This window comes from Salmo salar, chromosome ssa10, assembly GCF_905237065.1.
Source record: "Salmo salar chromosome ssa10, Ssal_v3.1, whole genome shotgun sequence".
NCBI lineage: Eukaryota > Metazoa > Chordata > Actinopteri > Salmoniformes > Salmonidae > Salmo > Salmo salar.
In genome coordinates, this window is record NC_059451.1 from 67,813,820 (window position 1) to 67,826,739 (window position 12,920).

The 12,920-nt window shown below is 42.1% G+C and overlaps 1 protein-coding gene across 1 annotated transcript in view; it reads left to right on the forward strand.

The window, feature by feature from the left end:
• LOC106591140 (membrane-associated guanylate kinase, WW and PDZ domain-containing protein 2) overlaps nucleotides 1-12,920 on the forward strand; it is a 430,776-nt gene that overhangs the window by 200,919 nt on the left and 216,937 nt on the right. The window contains 3 exon segments of the mRNA XM_045688044.1: nucleotides 6,963-7,020; nucleotides 8,452-8,573; nucleotides 9,899-10,081. Coding sequence (XP_045544000.1) covers nucleotides 6,963-7,020; nucleotides 8,452-8,573; nucleotides 9,899-10,081 — 363 coding nt within the window.

Genomic DNA, 12,920 nt, shown 5'->3' on the forward strand with positions numbered 1-12,920 from the left:
CTAGAGATGAACGTACTTTGGTGCGAAAAGCGCAAATCAATCCCAGAACAACAGCAAAGGACCTTGTGAAGATACTGGAGGAAATAGGTACAAAAGTATCAATATCCACAGTAAGAGTCATACACCATCATTAAGTTTACAGACGCACAACAGTGGTAGGCCTGATCACCGACAACGACGAGACAGGCTATAGGGAGGAGGTCAGAGACCTGGCCTGGTCGTGCCAGAATAACAACCTATCCCTCAACATAACCAAGACTAAGGAGATGATTGAGGACTACAAGAAAAGGAGGACCGAGCACGCCCCCATTCTCATCGACGGGGCTGTAGTGGAGCAGGTTGAGAGCTTCAAGTTCTTCGGTGTCCACATCAACAACAAACTAGAATGGTCCAAACACACCAAGACAGTCGTGAAGAGGGCACAACAAAGCCTATTCCCCCTCAGGAAACAAAAAAAAGTTGGCATGGGTCCTGAGATCCTCAAAAGGTTCTACAGCTGCAACATCGAGAGCATCCTGACTGGTTGTATCACTGCCTGGTACGGCAATTGCTCGACCTCTGGCCGCACGGCACTACAGAGGGTAGTGCGTACGGCCCAGTACATCACTGGGGCTAAGCTGTCTGCCATCCAGGACCTCTACACCAGGCGGTGTCAGAGGAAGGCCCAAAAAATTGTCAAAGACCCCAGCCACCCCAGTCATAGACTGTTCTCTCTACTACCGGATGGCAAGAGGTACCGGAGTGCCAAGTCTAGGACGAAAAGGCTTCTCAACAGTTTTTACCCCCAAGTCATAAGACTCCTGAACAGGTAATCAAAAGGCTACCCGGACTATTTGCATTGTGTGCCCCCCCCCCAAACCCTCTTTTTACGCTGCTGCTACTCTCTGTTTATCATATATGCATATTCACTTTAACCATATCTATATGTACATACTACCTCAATCAGCCTGACTAACCGGTGTCTGTATGTAGCCTCGCTACTTTTAGAGCCTCGCTACTGTATATAGCCTGTCTTTTTACTGTTGTTTTATTTTTTTACTTACCTATTGTTCACCTAAGACCTTTTTTGCACTATTGGATAGAGCCTGAAAGTAAGCATTTCACTGTAAGGTCAACACCTGTTGTATTCGGCGCACGTGACAAATAAACTTTGATTTGATATATCGACATAACCTGAAAGGCCACTCAGCAAGGCAGAAGCCACTGTTCCAAAACTGCCATAAAAAAGCCAGACTACGGTTTGCAACTGCATATGGGAACAAAGATCATACTTTTTGGAGAAATGTCCTCTGGTCTGATGAAACAAAAAATAACTGTTTGGCCATAATGACCATTGTTATGTTTGGAGGAAAAAGAGGAAGGCTTGCAAGTCGAAGAACACCATCCCAACCGTGAAGCACAGAGTCGGCAGCATCATGTTGTGGGGGTGCTTTGCTGCAGGAGGGACTGGTGCACTTCACAAAATAGATGGCATCATGAGGAAAGGAAAATTATGTGGATATATTGAAGCAACATCTCAAGATATCAGTCAGGAAGTTAAAGCTTGGTCGCAAATGGGTCTTCCAAATGGATAATGACACTAAGCATTCTTCAAAGTTGTGGCAAAATGGCTTAAGGACAACAAAGTCAAGGTATTGGAGTGGCCATCACAAAGCCCTGACCTCAATCCCATAGAAAATTTGTGGGCAGAACTGAAAAAGTGTGTGCGAGCAAGGAGGCCTACAAATCTGACTCAGTTACACCAGCTATATCAGGAGGAATGGGCCAAAATTCACCTAACTTATTGTGGGAAGCTTGTGGAAGGCTACCCGGAACGTTTGACCCAAGTTAAAGGCAATGGTACCAAATACTAATTGAGTGTATGTAAACTTCTGACCTACTGGGAATGTGATAAAAGAAATAAAAGCTGAAATAAATCCTTCTCTCTACTATTATTCTGTCATTTCACATTCTTAAAATAAAGTGGTGATCCTAACTGACCTAAAACAGGGAATTGTTATGAGGATTAAATGTCTGGAATTGTGAAAAACTGAGTTTAAATGTTTTTGGCTAAGGTGTATGTAAACTTCCGACTTCAACTGTATGTAAGTCATTCAAGCGTGTTAACCCTCGCAGACGGTATCCATAACCCTCAAAGCTGATATGTTTTCTTACATTTTCCACTATCATCCCTGTGCCTAAGAAAGGGAAAGTAACTAAACTGACTATAAAGTACTTTGAGAGGCTAGTCAAAGACCACATCACCACCTCTCTCCCCAATACACACAACACTCTCCAATTCGTCTACCGCCCTGACAGATCCATGGACGACGCAATCACTATTGCACTGCACACTGCCCTCACCCACCTGGACAAAAATAATGCATATGTGAGGATGCTGTTCGTCAACTACTGCTCGGTCTTCATTACCATAGTGCCCTCTAAGCTCATCACAAAGCTCGCGACCTTGGGACTAAACTCCTCCCTATGCAACTGGGTCCTGGGATGCCTGATGGCCACCTACAGGTGGGGAAGTTAAGCAACATTACCTCCTCCACACTGATCCTCAACACGGGAGCCCCACAAGTGTGCATCCTTAGTAGCCTCCTGTACTCCCTGTATACCCACAACTGCTTGGCCTCACACAGTTCCAACTCCACCATCAAGTTCATTGACAATACACAACAGTAGTAGGCCTGATTACCAACAACAACGAGAGGGCTTACAGAGAGGCGGTATGCACTCTGACGGTGTGGTGCCAGGAAAACAACCGCTCCCTCAACGTCAGCAAAACAAAGGAGCTCATTGTGGACTTCAGGAGGAACCAGTTTGGGAACGCCCCTGTCCCCATTACTGGGGCCATGGTGGACATGGTCAAAAAGTTCCTTGGTGTACATATCTCTGATGAGCTGAAATGGTCAAACCACACGGACACCGTGGCGAAGGAGGCACGGCAGCAACTCTTCAACCTCAGGAGGCTGGCGAAATTCGGCCTGTGCTCAAGGGCCCTCACAGTGTTCTACAGGAGCACCATCATCATCAAGGACTTCAGCCACCCAAACCACTGCCTTTTCTCCCTGTTTCCGATACTCAAAGGCGGGCAGTATAGGAGTATCATGGCAAAAACGGTTAGACTGGCCAATAGCAACTACCCCCAGAACATCAACCACTAGGCAGCTACCTGCTCCTCCTGCCCCCTGGACTTCCTACCCTCTTGCTGCTCCCCTTGTGAATATTCTAGCTCCCACAGCAAACATTTATCCTGCCCCCACGCCCCAGTGGACATTTAGCACTGTTATTTATTTATATATATATATATATATATATATATATACACTGCTCAAAAAAATAAAGGGAACACTTAAACAACACGATGTAACTCCAAGTCAATCACACTTCTGTGAAATCAAACTGTCCACTTAGGAAGCAACACTGATTGACAATAAATGTCACATGCTGTTGTGCAAATGGAATAGACAACAGGTGGAAATTATAGGCAATTAACAAGACACCCCCAATAAAGGAGTGGTTCTGCAGGTGGGGACCACAGACCACTTCTCAGTTCCTATGCTTCCTGGCTGATGTTTTGGTCACTTTTGAATGCTGGCGGTGCTTTCACTCTAGTGGTAGCATGAGACGGAGTCTACAACTCACACAAGTGGCTCAGGTAGTGCAGCTCATCCAGGATGGCACATCAATGCGAGCTGTGGCAAGAAGGTTTGCTGTGTCTGTCAGCGTAGTGTCCAGAGCATGGAGGCGATACCAGGAGACAGGCCAGTACATCAGGAGACGTGGAGGAGGCCGTAGGAGGGCAACAACCCAGCAGCAGGACCACTACCTCCCCCTTTGTGCAAGGAGGAGCAGGAGGAGCACTGCCAGAGCCCTGCAAAATGACCTCCAGCAGGCCACAAATGTGCATGTGTCTGCTCAAACGGTCAGAAACAGACTCCATGAGGGTGGTATGAGGGCCCGACATCCACAGGTGGGGGTTGTGCTTACAGCCCAACACCGTGCAGTACGTTTGGCATTTGCCAGAGAACACCAAGATTGGCAAATTCGCCACTGGCGCCCTGTGCTCTTCACAGATGAAAGCAGGTTCACACTGAGCACATGTGACAGACGTGACAGAGTCTGGAGACGCCGTGGAGAACATTCTGCTGCCTGCAACATCCTCCAGCATGACCGGTTTGGCGGTGGGTCAGTCATGGTGTGGGGTGGCATTTCTTTGGGGTGCCGCACAGCCCTCCATGTGCTCGCCAGAGGTAGCCTGACTGCCGTTAGGTACCGAGATGAGATCCTCAGACCCCTTGTGAGACCATATGCTGGTGTGGTTGGCCCTGGGTTCCTCCTAATGCAAGACAATGCTAGACCTCATGTGGCTGGAGTGTGTCAGCAGTTCCTGCAAGAGGAAGGCATTGATGCTATGGACTGGCCCGCCCGTTCCCCAGACCTGAATCCAATTGAGCACATCTGGGACATCATGTCTCGCTCCATCCACCAATGCCACGTTGCACCACAGACTGTCCAGGAGTTGGAGGATGCTTTAGTCCAGATCTGGGAGGAGATCCCTCAGGAGACCATCCGTCACCCCATCAGGAGCATGCCCAGGCGTTGTAGGGAGGTCATACAGGCATGTGGAGGCCACACACACTCCTGAGCCTCATTTTGACTTGTTTTAAGGACATTACATCAAAGTTGGATCAGCCTGTAGTGTGGTTTTCCACTTTAATTTTGAGTGTGACTCCAAATCCAGACCTCCATGGGTTGATAAATTGGATTTCCATTGATTATTTTTGTGTGATTTTGTTGTCAGCACATTCAACTATGTAAAGAAAAATGTATTTAATAAGATTATTTCTTTCATTCAGATCTAGGATGTGTTGTTTAAGTGTTCCCTTAATTTTTTTGAGCAGTATATATATATATATATATATATATATATATATATATTTTGTTATATATTTTTTTCCCTTTAATTGACTAGGCAGGTCAGTTAAAACCTGTTGGGGCTACAGGTTAGCAATGAACCCCGAGCCGGGATTGCTAACAAGGCTGGAAATTCAAAACATCAAAAATCTAATAATTTCAATTTCTCAAACAATCAACTATTTTACACAATTTAAATGATAAACATCTCCTTAATCTAACCACATTGTTCGATTTTCAAAGAGGCTTTACGGCAAAAGCATAAAGTTAGATTATGTTAGGACAGTACATAGCCACAAAAGTACAAACATCCATTTTCAATTCAAGGTCAGGCATCACCAAAAGCAGAAACCAGCTTGAATTATGCACTAACTTTTGTCAATCTCCATCAGATGACACTCCTAGGACATTATGTTATACAATACATGCATTTTTTGTTCCATCAAGTTCATATTTATATCCAAAAACAGCATTTTACAGTAGCGTGAAATTCTGATTTTTTTTCCTTCTCTGAAATGCTTCCGGTGAACATAACAAAATTACTATTCGAAAACATTGGTAAATTATAATATTGTCATTCAAAGAATAATATATTATCATCTCGTAATTGCTACCGAATGGCCAGATCTCAAAATAACTTTACTGGGAAATCACATTTTGCAATAAACGGGGTGCTATGCTAAGAACAACAGGCTATGCTATACAGTTAGCATCATCTAAAATCGATAATAACATTGTAAATACCCCCTTACCTTTGATTATCTCCATCAGAAGGCAGGATCCCAGGTCCGGAAGGCATTCCAGGTCCGGAACAAATGTGGTTTCTTTTGACAAAGTTCATAATTTATGTCCAAATAACACCAAGTACTTAGCGTTCATTATGCTCCCACAAAACGTGGTGTGGGGCTGGTAAAATCACGCCGAAAAGCTAAAAAAACCTAGTAAATAATCTATTTATGTTCGTTCAAACATGTCAAATGTTGTTTAGCATTAATCTTTTGGTCCATTTTTAACGTTAAACATCAGTAATATCCAATAAGGACGTATATACACACTACCAGTCAAAAGTTTGGGGTCACTTAGAAATGTCCTTGTTTTTGAAAGAAAAGCATTTTTTTGTCCATTTAAAATAACATCAATTTGATCAGAAATACAGTGTAGACATTGTTAATGTTGTGAATGACTATTGTAGCTGGAAACGGCAGATTTTTTTTAGGGAATAGCTACATAAGCGCACAGAGGCCCATTATCAGCAACCATCACTCCTGTGTTCCAATGGCACGTTGTGTTAGCTGATCCAGCTACAATAGTAATTTACAACATTAACAATGTCTACACTGTATTTCTGATCAATTTGATGTCATTTTAATAGACATAAAATGCGTTTTTCTTTCAAAAACAAGGACATTTCTAAGTGACCCTAAACTTTTGAACGGTATACAGTGGGGAGAACAAGTATTTGATACACTGCCGATTTTGCAGGTTTTCCTACTTACAAAGCATGTAGAGGTCTGTAATTTGTATCATAGGTACACTTCAACTGTGAGAGACGGAATCTAAAACAAAAATCCAGAAAATCACATTGTATGATTTTTAAGTAAAGTGTACCTATGATAAAAATTACAGACCTCTACATGCTTTGTAAGTAGGAAAACCTGCAAAATCGGCAGTGTATCAAATACTTGTTCTCCCCACTGTGTATATCTACATATATATATATATATATATATATATATATATATATATATATATATATATATATATATACATATATATATATGTGTGTGTATGTATGTATATATATATATATGTATATATGTCTGTGTGTTATTTTTTTTAAATGATTGTTTCTTTCACTTCTCACTTATCTCCCTGCTTTTCCCTTATGGACATTCTACCCATTTTGTTTTCATTTAACTATTCGCTCAATCCAGTACCTGGAAATGGGGCCTTGTTATGTGGGCATATTCCTGCCAAATTGTTCCTTTGCTCTTTCTTTCTTTCTTAATTTCTTTCCCTCTCTCCTAACACACTATTTCTTTCTTCCTTCTGTCCAGAGCTGCCGTATGGCTGGGAGAAGATTGATGACCCTATCTATGGCAGTTACTACGTAGAGTAAGTCTTCCCCGCAAACAAAGAACATTCCCAGGACATTAGCTAACATTTTCATTAACTTCTAATCAGGTTTTGATCTAACATTAGGATGATACAGTAACATTCCACCAACCATTCAGATAATTGTTTTCTGCTAACAAAATGCTGTTTCTAAGGACATTCCTAGGATGTTAGCTAACATTCCCATTAAGATCAAATTCGGTTGTGGTTTAACATTAGGATGATACAGTAAAATTTCACCAACATTCAAATAATGTTGCTGCTAACAAAATGTGGTTTATCAGAACATTACCAGGACATTAGCTAACATTCCCATTAGGTTCAGGTCTAACATTAGCATTATAATATTCAACAAACATTTAAAGAACATTCAACATTGAACAATGCTGTTCTAAGAAAATGTATTTCTGTCTGAATTAGTTACACTGTAAAGTGGGTACTAGCGGCAAGTAAGTTTATTTTTGTATTTTTTTGTATTGAATTTTTACTCCTTTTTTTCCCAATTTCGTGATATCCAATTGGTAGTTAGCCTTGTCTCATCGCTGCAACTCCCGTACGGACTCGGGAGAGGCGAAGGTCGAGAGCCATGCGTCCTCCGAAACACGGCCCTGTTAATTAACACTGCTCGCTTAACCCGGAAGCCAGCCGCACCAATGTGTTGGAGGAAACACTGTACAACTGGCGACCGAAGTCAGTTTGCATGCGTCCGGCCTGCCATAGAGTCGCTAGAGCACGATAGGACAAGGACATCCTGACACAGCCTGAGATCTAACCCTGGTCTGTAGTGACGCCTCTAGCACTGTGATGCAGTGCCATAGACCGCTGCGCCACTCGGGAGGCCACCAGTGGCAAGTAAGTTATTGTAATATTCACAGTTACTTATTTGCCACTAGCTGCTTGAAAGTTACTATAATATCAGATCAACTGACTATACTATTGCAATGTAAAAAATGCAAAGCTACTATAATGCTAAATTAATACATTGAGGAGACTGTTTGTTTTACTGTAATTAAATTGGATTGTTGCAAGCTGGTTGGTTGCTAGGTAATGTGTTTACATACAGTACCATTCAAAATACAGCTTTTTTTTTCACCGCCCACAACATTTTCCCACATTGCAGCATCATTTACAGTATGCTGCAGTGTAATTCTTTCACAGTATTTTACTGTTTATAATAGACACATTTACTGTAGAAATTACAGTTTTCCATTAGAGTGTACTACAATAGCTACTGTTGGGTAGCCACAGACTTAGTACAAAATCCTAACATGACACTTTCACCTCAATCATGCATTGGTTTCAATTTTAGCTATGGTCACCGATATCACATTAGATGTGTGTTAGTCAATGTGTATCTGTTTCCCGTGAAGAAGAGAACCCAAAACCCACTGATGCTGCTGGATTTCACTGTCATAGTCCTATTCCCTGCAGCCACATCAACAGAAGGACCCAGTTTGAGAACCCCGTCCTGGAGGCCAAGAGACGACTGGAGCAGCAGCAGCAGATGCAGAGCCAGGGACTGTCAGCTCTGCCCTTACCTACTATTTACAGAGGTACAGCCACACCTCTATACTTGCATGAGTTACTTGATGTGGAATAGAGTTCCATGTAGCTATGGGCTCTATGTAGTACTGTGCTCTGTTCTGGACTCGGGACTGTGAAGCGACCTCTGGTCTTGTGGGGTATGCATGGGTGTCTGAGCTGTGTGCTAGTCATTTAAACAAGTAGGGATGAAGGTCAATCTCTCCTCTACTTTGAGCCAGGAGAGATTGACATGTATTTTATTAATGTTAGCTCTCTGTGTACACTTAAGGAGCCAGCCGTGCTGCCCTGTTCTGGTCCAATTGTAAAGTTTCTAAGGCTCTCTTTGTGGCACCTGACCAATATAGCCAAGGACTATCAACTCTGCCCTTACCCGATATTCAGAAGAAAATATATACACATAGTGTCAGCCCAGACCACTGCATACAAAAAACTACTTCCCCTCCTTATCTCTCCTTACACTTAAGAACACTTGCTCTTTCCATGACATAGACTGACCAGGTGAAAACAGGTGAAGGCTATGATCCCTTATTGATGTTAGTCATTGAATCCACTTCAATCAGTGTAGATAGAGGGGAGGAGCAAGGTTAAATAAGGATTTTTAAGCCTTGAGACAATTGAGATATGGATTGTGTATGGGCAAGACAAAATATTTATTAAGTGCCTTTTGAACGGGTTTTTCACGCTCAACAGTTTCCCGTATGTCTCAAGAAATGTCCACCACCCAAAGGACATCCAGCCAACTTGTCAGAACTGTGGGAAGCATTGGAGTCAACATGGACCAGCATCCCTGTGGAACGCTTTCGACACCTTGTAGAGTCCATGCCCTGATGAATTGAGGATGTTCTGATGCCAAAAGGGGCGGGTGCAACTCAATATTAGGAAGGTGTTTAAATTTTTTGTACACTCAGTGTATAATCGACACAGGCATAACATGGTCCTCAGTTGGTAAGAGCGTCACGCTAGCAATGCTAAGGATGTGGGTTCAATTCCCACAGAGATCACATAAAAATATTATAAAATGTGTACACTCTGGATAAAATCGTCTGCTAAATGGCATATCATATTACATACAGACACTCCACTTATAGTGAACGCTGTTATAGTGATTAACTGCTTATAGTGATAAAGTTGTCCTGCATGGATGTAACACCGCCAACTCTAGTCCACATGTAATCCCTGCTCCAGTCCAGGCTGACCATTTCTGATCTGTCTCTCCTCCCTAATTTTTTCTCCCTCTATATCCTACTGTCTTAACAAAAAGTATATTTTTAAAAGTGTGATTATTCTAGTGTATTTAACTGGCCTACACTAATCTCACCCTCCCATTCTCCAGAGAAGCCCCCGTTCACACTGGACCCCACACAGCTAAAGGGCTCCTTCTTGTCAACGGCTCTCCAGAAGAGCAACATGGGATTTGGCTTCACCATCATTGGAGGGGACGAGCCGGATGAGTTCCTGCAGGTCAAGAGTGTCATACCTGAGGGCCCAGCCGCACAGGATGGAAAGATGGACACAGGTACTGTACAGGAACTAACCACACACACACACACACGTCCCCAGGATGCAGTGTAAAAAATAATAATTTGAAGTTGTGTCAACTTTTTAAAAATCAAGGCATTCAGATGCAATACAATTTCTAGATCCCTCAACTTTGCAGCAGAAAAGTTCTGAGTTGACTCAACTGAGTCAAAATGTGTACACTGAGTCAACATTTGTCAAAGTTGTGTAAACAAAAACATTATATTGCATGTCGTTGCCTTGATTTTTTAAGTTGACTTAACTTTTGTATTGAAGTCCTCTCAACTTAACAATGTAAGGATACCATCCATATCACAGTCCAGCGACTGTCAACCCAACACCTTAACCATTACGCCAAGAGATCTGAAGTTGACTAAACTGTATAATAAACTGGATGGTTCGAGCCCTGAAAGCTGATTGGCTGATAGCCATGGTATATCAGACCATATACCACGGGTATGACAAAACACTTATTTTTATTGCTATAATTACATTGGTAACCAGTTTATAACAGCAATATGGCACCTCAGGGGTTTGTGGTATATCGTCAATATGCCATGGCTAAGGGCCGCGATGCATCGTGCCTAAGAACAGCCCTTAGCTGTGGTATATTGGCCATATACCACACCCCCTCATGCCTTATTGCTTAAATATAACATAAACTCGGCTGTTATATATTTTTTTACTTTGGTTCAGAATAGTATGTTAATGTTGTATTTAGAGTCCCATGTAGGGCTGTTACGGTGACCGTATTTACCACCACACCGGCAGTCAGGAGTCATGACCGCAGTCAAATTCCATGTGACCGTTGAGTCACAATAAATAGGCTTCTCCAAAACACCGCTTTGATGCCTCTGATGGTTATTAGTAGCCTACCAAACTTAGTTGCTAATGGCCATTATGCAGCACTCTATCATCCCTCTAATCACTCTGGCATCAATGCAAACAACAATCAAAAATCAACGCTTCATGAGAGCCCTGGCATTCAGAGTTTGAGCAGAATAGGATCACCTGTTGCGCAGTGAGAGCCAGCTACTCATAGTTGGTTGATGCATGGAATAAAATAAGTGTTTGCTATTTGCTATTCAAGCGCATATTGATGACATTTTTTTTAACCCTGCCCCTGTTCTGACAAGTGCATGATAATGGCCCATTCTAAATCAAAACTAATTTCTCTAATTATTTAGGATTTGTTGAGACTAGTGCTTAATTTGTAAGTCGGGAGCTCAACATGGGGGTAACCTGGGGAGCTCTGAGGTACAGGAACCCATGAGAAAAAAATCACCTTTAAAATAAAGCATTGCATGTATGTCATGGTATTTGCATAGTGGCACAGAACAGTACAGTTGAGGCACTTACAGAAGTTGCAGAAGCAGATTTTTTGGGTTGTAACCAGAAAAATGTGTCCTTTTATAAACACATTTCATGCAATTCTATCTTTCTCTTGTTTTACTTTGTAAAACAATATTTGGAACTTGATCAAATATTTTAGTAGCCTACAGCAGACGGATTAGACTCTTCTCTTTTCAGCAGCAGGAGCCATTTGCTTTCAAACCTGTGTTTTTCCCCGATAGTATTGCGAAAGGACTGTCTGTAGGCAATGCCTTGTTATTGGGCTACACACAATCCTCAAGCAGGTTATTTTTTAAAATAAGCAGTTGAAAACCACATTGTTTTTCAAATTCAACTCACATTAAGCAAAAATCATTGGGTTAGTGGAGTATTCCATGTCAGGTCAACAATTTCCCAATTTGAAGTCCACCTAACTTGAATATTTAAGCTCCATGGACTTTTTATAAGTAGATTTTTTTTGTTGATACAATGTGTTCCTAATCAACTTGTAAAATAGATCAAATTAGCAAACCATGTAATCTATGAGGCCACCTTTTGTGTGTGTGTGTTTGTGCGCATGTGTGCCTGTGCATGCAGGCACAAGTGTGTGCATGCGTGTGTGTGTGTTGTGTTGTGTTTAAGTAAGTGTCTCTTTGACTGTCTCTTTTCTCCACTGACTCACAGGGCTGGCCTCATGCCTGGACACTGATGGTGTCTAAACTGCTCATTTTGCTGGAACAAATCATGTCCGTCTGTCTGTCCCCCCCCAGTCTCTACACCCCCTCTGTTTTTCTCTCTCTGCCTCTATCTCCCTCTTGCACTTTCTCTCTCTGAACTGATTTCACTGTCTTGTGATTGCTGTCTCCTTCTCTCTTTGACATTGCCAAAATAAAACACACCAACATGCACAAACACACAGATGCACACACCATCTCAGGCTGCGATTAATGCAGAAGGATTGTTTCGAGAATACTGATTGGAATATCTTCAAAGATTTATCCAACCAGGACTAGGGCTGTGGCGGTCACAAAATGTTGTCAGCCGTGATTGTCAAGCACATAACTGTCAGTCTCACAGTAATTGACCATTAATTAACATAAACACATTTAGCATCTCCTGACTTCCAAACATAGGATACAAGCCACTGATACAGACCGGTGGAACATATCCATTTTTAAAAGTCTAATATATCCATGTAATATAACCTACACCTTCAAAATAAATCCATTATTTATTTTAGACAGGTCTAAAGAAACATGATATGAAGAATACTCGGAGTTGTCCTTATGTTAGGTCCTGACCTGCCTATGCCATACGGCTGTGGGCTACGCTAGTTAATTTAGCAGACAAGATTTGGTTAGAATTCCGTGGCATTATTTTATCATATGAAGAATACAATTGAACAAAACTAAATAAAATTGAAAGGATACTTTCTCCAAACGATTTGAGGGCGTGCACACATGAGGTTATTCTGTGTTGAGGTGACCCATCAGTCAGGACTGGTT